This window comes from Mirounga leonina, unplaced genomic scaffold, assembly GCF_011800145.1.
Source record: "Mirounga leonina isolate KUSES-001 unplaced genomic scaffold, KU_Mleo_1.0 Mir_204, whole genome shotgun sequence".
Taxonomy (NCBI): domain Eukaryota; kingdom Metazoa; phylum Chordata; class Mammalia; order Carnivora; family Phocidae; genus Mirounga; species Mirounga leonina.
The window spans coordinates 11,185,583-11,195,856 of NW_023270513.1; the positions used below are offsets into that span (position 1 = coordinate 11,185,583).

The following is a 10,274-nucleotide window of genomic DNA, read 5'->3' on the forward strand; positions in this document are numbered from 1 at the left end:
TCTTTCATTCATGATTTTGTTGATTTGGGTCATGTCTCTTCTCTTTTTGATAAGTCTGGCCAGGGGTTTATCAATCTTGTTAATTCTTTCAAAGACCAGCTCCTAGTTTCATTGATCTGTTCTACTGTTATTTTGGTTTCTATTTCATTGGTTTCTGCTCTGATCTTGATTATTTCTCTTCTCCTGCTGGGTTTAGGCTTTATTTGCTGTTCTTTCTCCAGCTCCTTTAGGTGTAGGGTTAGGTTGTGTACTTGAGACCTTTCTTGTTTCTTGAGAAAGGCTTGTATTGCTATATACTTTCCTCTTAGGACTGCCTTTGCTGCATCCCAAAGATTTTGAACAGTTGTGTTTTCATTTTCATTGGTTTCCATGTATTTTTTTAATTCTTCTTTAATTTCCTGGTTGACCCATTCATTCTTTAGTAGGATGCTCTTTAGCTTCCATGTATTTGAGTTCTTTCTGACTTTACCCCTGTGATTGAATTCTAGTTTCAAAACATTGTGGTCTGAAAATATGCAGGGAATGATCCCAATATTTTGGTACTGGTTGAGATCTGATTTGTGACCTAGGATGTGATCTATTCTAGAGAATGTTCCATGGGCACTAGAGAAGAATGTGTATTCCGTTGCTTGGGGATGGAATGTTCTGAATAGATCTGTGAAGTCCATTTGGTCCAGTGTGTCATTTAAAGTCTTTATTTCCTTGTTGATCTTTTGCTTAGATGATCTGTCCATTTCAGTGAAGGGGGTGTTAAAGTCCCCCACTATTATTGTATTGTTGTTGATGTGTTTCTTTGCTTTTGTTATTGCCTTATATAATTGGCTGCTCCCATGTTAGGGGCATAGATATTTACAATTGTTAGATCTTCTTGTTGGATAGACCCTTTTAAGTAGATATAGTGTCCTTCCTCATCTCTTAATACAGTCTTTGGTTTAAAATCTAATTTGTCTGATATAAGGATTGCCACCCCAGCTTTCTTTTGGTGTCCATTAGCATGGTAAATGGTTTTCCACCCCTTCATTTTCAATCTGGGGGTGTCTTTGCGTCTAAAATGAGTCTCTTACAGACAGCATATTGATGGGTCTTGTTTTTTTTTATCCAATCTGATAGCCTGTGTCTTTTGATTGGGGCATTTAACCCATTTACATTCAGGGTAGCTATTGAAAGATAGGAATTTAGTGTCATTGTATTGCCTGTAAGGTGACTGTTACTGTATATTGTCTGTGTTCCTTTCTGATCTAGGTTGCTTTTAGGCTCACTCTTTGCTTAGAGGACCCCTTTCAATATTTCTTGTAGGGCTTGTTTCATGTTTGCAAATTCCTTTAGTTTTTGTTTGTCCTGGAAGCTTTTTACCTCTCCTTCAATTTTCAATGACAGCCTAGCTGGATAGAGTATTCTTGGCTGCATATTTTTCTCATTTAGTGCTCTGAATATATCATGCCAGTCCTTTTTGGCCTGCCAGGTCTTTGAATATTATTTTTTTAAAGATTTATTTATGTTAAAGAGAGAGAGAGAACACATGAGTGGTGGGAGGGGCAGAGGAAAAGGGAGAGAGAGGGAGAGAAGCTGTCTCCCCCTCTGAGCACAGAGCCAGGCACAGGATTTACTAGATCCCAGGACCCTGAGACTATGACCTGAGTGGAAGTCAAGAGTCAGACGCTAAACAGACTGAGCCACCCAGGCACCCTTGCTTTTGAATATTCTTAATAATTTGAATATAGTTTATCCAAAATGTACATAGATGTCCACTTCATGATATGTAAATATATCTGTTTTGTTTGTTTTTCATTTCAGGAAGCAGAAGCTCAGGCAAAGCAGCAAGCATGAACCTTAAGCATTCTGCCTTAAGCATCCCGAAAAAGGAATCTCTATTGCTTTTAAAATTATCTTGATTTCAAGAGAAATCAGCTTAATGTTGAAATAATAGACTAGTTGGTTTTTCACATGCAAACAATCAAAATGAATACATAATTAAAGTATGAATATTACAATGAGGAGAATGGGAGGTGCACATAAAATTTTTAGATGTCATGGAATGGTATTTTTATCTTCCAAGGCATTTTATGTACTTCAGTGATTTTAGAAAGCAAAGATCTGTCCCTTTTTTGGTATTATTATCACAACGTAAATATATCTGTAGCTTTATGTTGAAGAATTTAAAACACAGAGTGAAAGAATCTATCTCTTGTCCTAAATTGCCTCATTAATTTTAATTAACAAAAATATGTACCCTTTTGATGTGATGTTATTGTGATTAAAAAGTAGCTGCAGGTAAAGATTATGATATGTTAGACACTGTAATTTCTTATGGTAATTATAACATTCCCATTATTTTGTAATTGAAACTTCTATGTAGTAAACCATAGGTTTTCTAGGCTTCTAAATGTAGCCTTTCATTATACATTTCAGTGATCAGAACAGATGACCTCCTACAAAAAGTAGATGCATTCAGTTGACAACTTCCTTGCTTAACTACACAGCTATGATGCAATCATGTTTCTAAGTTGCTTGCCCCAGTGAAACGTGCATATATATGTTATGAATGTAGGCTAGCATGTAAGTTTAAAATGGCATCCTTTTGCAAAGAGCTCAGACTTTTAACTAACTGCTATAAGATAGGTCAGCACTCAGTGCCCAAGACTGATTTTTGTAGGGTCTTTGCTAAAAAAATCTTAGCAGTTCCCCCTTTTAATACAACTTGTGATCATGAATGTCACTACCTCTTAGATATTTGATATGTTCATTTCAGTTTAATCATATATTGTGTGACTTCATTAATCTAAGCAGAGAGAATCTTTTCTATGCTTCTATTCCAGTGAATAGCACAAGTATCAGATAAAAGGTCCATTTTTAAAATTTTAATTATGAAAACTTCTAAGAAAACAAGAAACATTATGGCCTAAATTCCTTACCCAGAAGATATACATATTGTACTTTAATGCCACACTAAAACTTAAAAAAAGTTTTAATTTAAATTACTTTATCATATCATTTCATATATGCAAGTCTGTGCTCTTTGCCAAAATCAACATATAATGAACATGGCTTTGTTTACTGAGAGTCAAACTTGATGCAATGCTTTAAAATAAATTCAGTCCTTTTAGAAACATAATTTATGTGTTCCTAGAGTATCTAAATGGTATAATAGTAATTTTAGATGAATACTACAAGTTTTAGAAGGTGTGAAAGGAGAAAAGAAAAAATAACAGAGAAAATAATTTGAATGCAATTTCTAAATTTCCTTTTTAGGATTCTAAATTTTGTTACACATACTAGAATAGCACAAAGACCTATTCTGTTGTTTTGTCTACAAAAATAGGCCGTGGGGCACTCTAGAGAAAACAGGATGCCTTGTAATAGATTCTGGAAAATGCGAAAAAAAAAAATGGTCAATATCTTTTCCTGAGCTTTATTAAATGCTGATGATGCTACTTGCAAAATTCTATGTGGATTTTTTTTATACTTACTCATCCAAAAATTATATTTCAGTTCATTTAAATTGTGAGAAAAGTAATAGTACTAAATTGCAATGTTCTTAAATGATAAAAACAAATAATAAGTGGCAAATCACTATTGCTTTTGTTGGCTCACTATCCTAACATTAATCATGGTGAATTATTTTGATATTATAAATGGGAGTGTGAGACATAATACTACCAACATGAAAAGTGAATCATTCTTCCAGCAGTTCATAGTCTTATAAATACCTCCCTTATAATTTTTGAAAACATTGCTATTCATGACATGGACATGCAACAAGAGAAAGAAATTAACATTTAATTCAGTTGTTTAATACAATATTATAGTTTTATTACATGCTCAGAATAATGACTGTGGATTATTGAAAACAATGTCAACCCACTTTTCATCCTTCAAGTTTACCTTGTCTCCAAGGAAACATTTTTTTTAAGTTTTTATTTATTTATTTATTTATTTATTTATTTATTTATTTATTTGAGAGACAGAAAGAGAGAGAGAGCAGAAGCCGGGGGAGCTGCAGAGGGAGAAGGAGAAGCAGACTTCCTGCTGAGCAGGGAGCCAGATGCCAGGCTCAATCCCAGGGCCCTGGGATCATGGCCTGAGCTGAAGGTAGACAGTTAACTGACTGGGCCACCCAGGTTCCCTTCCGGTGAAGCATTCTATAGTTTGTCTTTAATAATCTATTTTCCAATTCAACCCAAATTTTCACAAGATGAAATAAGATACTATAATGTCTTTGGAATTATACTTTCATTGGTGTGTTTTCTCATATGAGAAATAAATCTCATAATATTGCTACTATGAAATTTTGAAAAATCAAAACATTTTCTGTTCTATATAAATAGTTTCAAAATATAAGGATCTACATACTATATATACAGACCTATGAATTATAGTGTTAAAAAGCATCTTTCATACTTATCTTGATGAGCATTGAGAAATATATGAAATTGTTGAATTGATACATTGTACACCTAAAACCAATACAACACGATGTTAACTACACTGGATTTTTTTTTTACTATCAAATAAGTTAACAATGTCAAAAACAGAATCTGTCCAAAGTAAATGACATTTTTGGCTTCAGAGTTAAGATGGTGGAGGAGTAGGGGGACCATAAGGTTGCTTCATCCCTCAAACACAGCTAGATAAATATCAAATTATTCTGAACACTCAAGAAATCCATCTGAGGACTGACAGAACAAACTGCATATCTAGAGGTGGAAAAATGGTCACATTGTGAAAGGTAGGAGCTGTGCAGAGTTCATTTGGGGGAGAAAATAATTGTGGGTGCTGCAGAGAAGAGGGAGTCCTAATCACAGAGAGAAGAGTGAAAAAGAGAGAGAGAGAGAAAGTGAAAGCATACAGGGGATTGCTCAAGAAAAACTCTTCCCCAAAACCATTGACTGGGAAAAAGAGAGTGGCTGACTACTTACTGCAAGTTTATAACCCAACAGAGCTCAAAGTCTGAAGTTTTAGAAGTCTACACCATTGCCAAGGTTGTGCCTGGTGGGCTTAGCAGTACACCTGCTAAGGGGGAAGGAGGGCTGAGGCCCAGGAGCAGACAATGTCATCTGAGGATCCTCTGGGTCCCACAAGGAGGAACAGTCCCCCTTCTTGCAGTGCATTTGGGAGTGGTGGCATGGTCTCTCTGGGGACAAAAGAGCTGGCAGGAGCCCATGTACCGCCCTACTCACTACCATAGGAACAGAGACACCTACTAATAGCAGCAAATCTTGGTGCCAGCATTTTTTGCTGCAATGTACCATAAATTCTGAACCACTGCATGGTCATGTGACTGCTTTTCTGGGACAGACCAGCACCAGACACAGTGTGGTGAGACCTTCTCCTAGAGGATCATTGTGAGTCTGTGTCATGCAGGTCCTTAAAATTTGGAGTTTTGAAGCCATGGACCTGAGATAAAACACAGGGGTACTGTGCTGCCTAGAAGACAGTGAGCTTGGACACAGGGTGAAGGTAGGGATCTGATGGAAGCTAGGGACACTAGAGGGGAGATAGTTTGTTCTTCTGTGAGGGTTTCATGAAGAGGGGCAGGAGTGAACTCCCCACTATGAGACTGAGAGAACAAGACATTGCATCTCCCCCATCAGCACCAACCAACTTCAGTGAGCAGCACAGAGCCCCCAGTGGAGGCTAGAGCTGCTTACACAAACCACCCACCCTGTGCCCTGCAGGTGTATCTCCACTAGAGCAAGTCAACCTGAGAAACCAAAACAGCAGGACCCTTCCCCAGAACACCAGCACAAACCCCTTGCACACACCAAATCTATGGATGGTAGAGTGCTGCAAAGCTTCAGCTCTAGGGGAAATAAGATCAAGCTTCTTTTTAAAAAATGCTTTTTAAAGATTTTATTTAGTTAGTTAGTTATTTCTGTATTTATTTATTTATTTATTTAACAGAGAGAAACAGAGCACAAGCAGGAGGAGCAGCAGGCAGAGGGAGAGGGAGAAGCAGGATTGACCTGAGGGAAGAAGTAACCAAAACACAAAAGCAGAGTGCACGGTCTGAAACACTTCATCAAGCAGCAGGCCCAAGACAGTATAGGACCTCTTCTAAATATAGCCATTACTCTCAGAAGCAGGCATATAACAGGCTTTTCTAACATACACACACACACACACACACACACACACACACACACACACACAGTGATTCATACAAAATGACAAGATGGAGGAATTAATCCCCAAAAAAAGAATGGTAAGAAGTAATGACCAGGGACTTAGAAAAAACATATAAGTAAGATGCTGGAACCAGAATTTAAAATAACAATCATAAGGACACTAGCTGGGCTTCAGAACAGCTTAGAACATGCTAAAGAATCCCTTACTGCAGAGATAAAAGAACTAAAACCTAGTCAGGCTGAAATTAAAAATGCTATAACTGAGATGCAAAGCTGACTGGATGCAAACACAATGAGGATGGACAAAGTAGAGGAGCAAATAAGTGATATAGAAGATAAAATTATGTAAAATAATGAAACTGAAAGGAAGAGGGGCAGAAAGGTAATGGACCATGAAGGTAGACTTGGGAACTCAGCAATATATTAAAATGTAATAATATTCATATCATAGGAATCCCAGAAGAAGAGGGGAAAAAAAAGAGCACAAGGTTTATTTGAACAAATTATAGCTGAAAACTTCTTGAATCTGGGAAAGGAAATAGACATCAAAACCCAAGAGGCACAAAGAATTCACATCACATTCAACAAAAGCAAGCACACACCAAGACATAGCCTAGTCAAATTCACAAAGTACAAAGGCAAAGAAAGCATCCTGAAAGCAGCAGGGAAAAAAAGTCCTTATCCTACAAGGGAGGATAAATAAGGATAACAGCAGATCTTTCCACAGACACGTGGCAGGCCAGAAGACAGTGGCATAATATATTAAATGTGCTGAATGGGGAAAAAATGCAATCAAGAATACTTTACCCAACAAGGCTGAGGTTCAGAATAGACGAGAGATAAAGAGTTTTCCAGACAAACAAAAACTAAAGGAATTTGTGACCACTAAACCAGTCTTCCAAGAAATATCAAAGGGGACATTTTGAGTGGGAAAGAAGACCAAAAGCAACAAAGACTTGAAAGTAACAGAGAACATCACCGGAAGCACCAAATTTACAGGTAATACAATGGTACTAAATTCATATATATCAATAATCACTCTGAATGTAAGTAGACTAAATGTTCCAATCAAAAGACATATGGTAACAGAATGGATAACACACACACACACACACACACACACACACACACACACACACAGGACCCATCTATATACTGCCTACAAGAGACTCATTTCAGACCTAAATATATCTGCAGCTTGAAAGTGAGGGGATAGAAAACCATCTATCATGCTAAAGGACATCAAAAGAAAGATGGAGTAGCCATACTTATATCAGACAAACTAGATTTCAAAACAAAGTCTGTAACAAAAGATGAAGAAGGGCACTATATCAAAATTAAGGGATCTATCCATCAAGAAGATCTAACAATTGTAAACAGTTATGCCCCCAATTTGGGAGCACACAAATATATATAAATCAATTAAAATAAACATAAGGAAACTCATTTACAATAGTGCAATAGTAGTAGGGGACTTTAACACCCCACTCACAGCAATGAACAGACCATCTAAGCAGAAAATCAACAAGGAAACAATGGATTTGAATTACAAACTAGACCAGATGAACTAACAGATATATTTAAAACACTTTATCCTAAAGCAGCAGAAAATGAAATTCTTTTCAAGTGCACATGGATCATTCCCCAGAATGATCACATACTGGGCCACAAATCAACCCTCAACAATTACAAAAAGATCAAAATAATACCATGCATATTATCAGACCACAATGCTATGAAAGTTGAAGTCAACCATAAGAAAAAATTTGGAAAGACCATAAATACATGGAAGTTGAAGGGCATTCTAACAAAGAATGAATGTGTTAACTAGGATATTAAAGAAGAAATAATAATAATAATAATAATATAAATACATGGAAGCAAATGAAAATGAAAACACCATGGTCCAAAACCTTTGGGATGCATAAAAGGAGATCCTAAGAGGGAGGTATATATCAATACAGGCTTGCCTCAAGAAGCTAGAAAAGTCTCAAACACACAACCTAACCTTACACCTAAAGGAACTAGAAAAGGAACAACAAATAAAGCCTAAAGCCAGCAGAAGGGAAATAATAAAGATTAGAGCAAAAATAAATGATACAGAAAAAAAAAAAAGCAGTGGAACAGATCAACAAAACTAAGAGCTGGTTCTTTGAAAGAATTAATAAAATTGATAAATCCTTAGCCAGACTTACCAAAAAGAAAAGAGAAAGAGAAAGGACCTAAATCAATGAAATCACGAATGAAAAAGGACAGATCACAACCAACACCACAGAAATACAAGCAATTATAAGAGAATATTATAAGAAATTATATGCCAACAATTTGGGAAATGTGGAAGAAATGCATAAATACCTGAAAACATACAAACTACTGACAGTGAAACAGGAAGAAGTAGAAAATTTGAACAGACCTACAACCAGCAAAGAAAGTGAAACAGTAATCAAAAATCTCCCAACAAACAGAAGTCCAGGGCCAGATATCAGGCTCCCCAAGAGAATTCTTCCAGACAATTAAAAAAGAGTCAATACCTATTCTTCTCAAAGTGTTCCAAAATATTGATAGGGAAGGAAAATTCCAAACTTCTAAGAGGCCAGCATGACCTTGATTCCAAAACCAGACAAAGACCCCACTGAAAAGAAAAATTACAGGCCAACATCCCTGAAGAATATGGATGCAAAAATTCTCAATAAAATATTAGTGAATTGAATTCAAATTACATTAAAATTATTATATACCACAATCAAGTGGGATTTCTTCCTGGATTGGACTGGAGGGGTGGTTCAATATTCAAAAATCAATCAATGTGATACATCAAATTAATAAAAGGATAAGAACCATATGATCTTCTTAATAGAAGCAGAAAAAGCATTTAACAACATATAGTGTCCATTCTTGATAAAAACCTGTAAGAAAGTAGGGATACATGGAACATACCTCAACATCATAAAGGCCATATACAAAAGCCCCACAGCTAATATCATTCTCGATGGGGAAAAATAGAGTTTTTCATCTACAGTCAGGAACAAGACAGAGGTGTCCACTCTCACTATTACTCTTTAACATAGTACTAGAAGTCTTAGCCTCAACAATCAGACAACAAAATGAAATGAAAGGTATCCAAACCAGCAAGGAAGAAGTCAAATGTTCATACATTGCAGACAACATGATACTCTGTGTAGAAAACCTGAAAGACTCCACCCCAAAATTATGAGAACTAATGTATGCATTCAGCAAAGTTGCAGGATATAAAATCGATGTACAGAAATTTCTTGCATTTTTATACACCAATAACGAAGAAGCAAAAAAAAAAAAAAGAAAGAAAGAAAGAAGAAATCAGGGAATTGATCCCATTTAGAGTTGCACCAAAAACCATAAGATCCCTAGGAATAAATCTAACCAAACAAGTAAAAGATGTGTAATCTGAAAACTATAGAACACAAAAGAAATTGAAGAGGACACAACGAAATGGAAAAGGATTCCATGCTCATGCGTTGGAAGAACAAACATTGTTAAAATGTCTATGCTACCTAAAACAATCTACACACTCAAAGCAATCCCTATCAAAATATCAACAGCATTTTTCTCAGAGCTTTAGCAAACAATCCTAATATTTGTATGAGACCACAAAAGACTCCAAATAGTCAAAGCATTCCTGGAAAAGAAAAGCAAACCTGAAGGCATCACGATTCTGGACTTCAAGCTATATTACAAAACTGTAGTCATCAAGACAGTATGGTATTGGCACAAAAACAGACACATGGATCAATGGAACAGTGTAGAAAACCCAGAAATAAACTCACAGCTATATGGTCAAGTAATCTTCAACAAAGCAGGAATGAATATCCAGTGGGAAAAAGACAGTCTCTTCAACAAATACTGTTGGGAAAACTGGACAGCAATATGAAGAAGAATGAAACTGGACCACTATCTTATACCATACACAAAAATAAATTTGAAATGGGTGAAAGACCTATGTGTGTTAGGAACCCATCAAAATCCTAGAGGAGATCACAGGCAGCAACCTCTTTGACCACGGCCACAGCAACTTCTTACTATACACAATGCCAGAGGCAAGGAAAATGAAAGGAAAAATGAACAATTGGGACTTCATCAAGATAAAAAACCTTCTGCACAATGAAAGAAACA

At 36.2% G+C, this 10,274-nt stretch overlaps 1 protein-coding gene across 1 annotated transcript in view; it reads left to right on the forward strand.

The window, feature by feature from the left end:
- The window catches only part of SH3BGRL (SH3 domain binding glutamate rich protein like), a 93,655-nt gene extending 90,215 nt beyond the window's left edge, over positions 1-3,440 (forward strand). The window contains exon 4 of the mRNA XM_035028802.1: positions 1,795-3,440. Coding sequence (XP_034884693.1) covers positions 1,795-1,827 — 33 coding nt within the window. The 3' untranslated portion in view covers positions 1,828-3,440. The remainder of the gene's footprint in view (positions 1-1,794) is intronic.
- Positions 3,441-10,274: the final 6,834 nt, after the last annotated feature.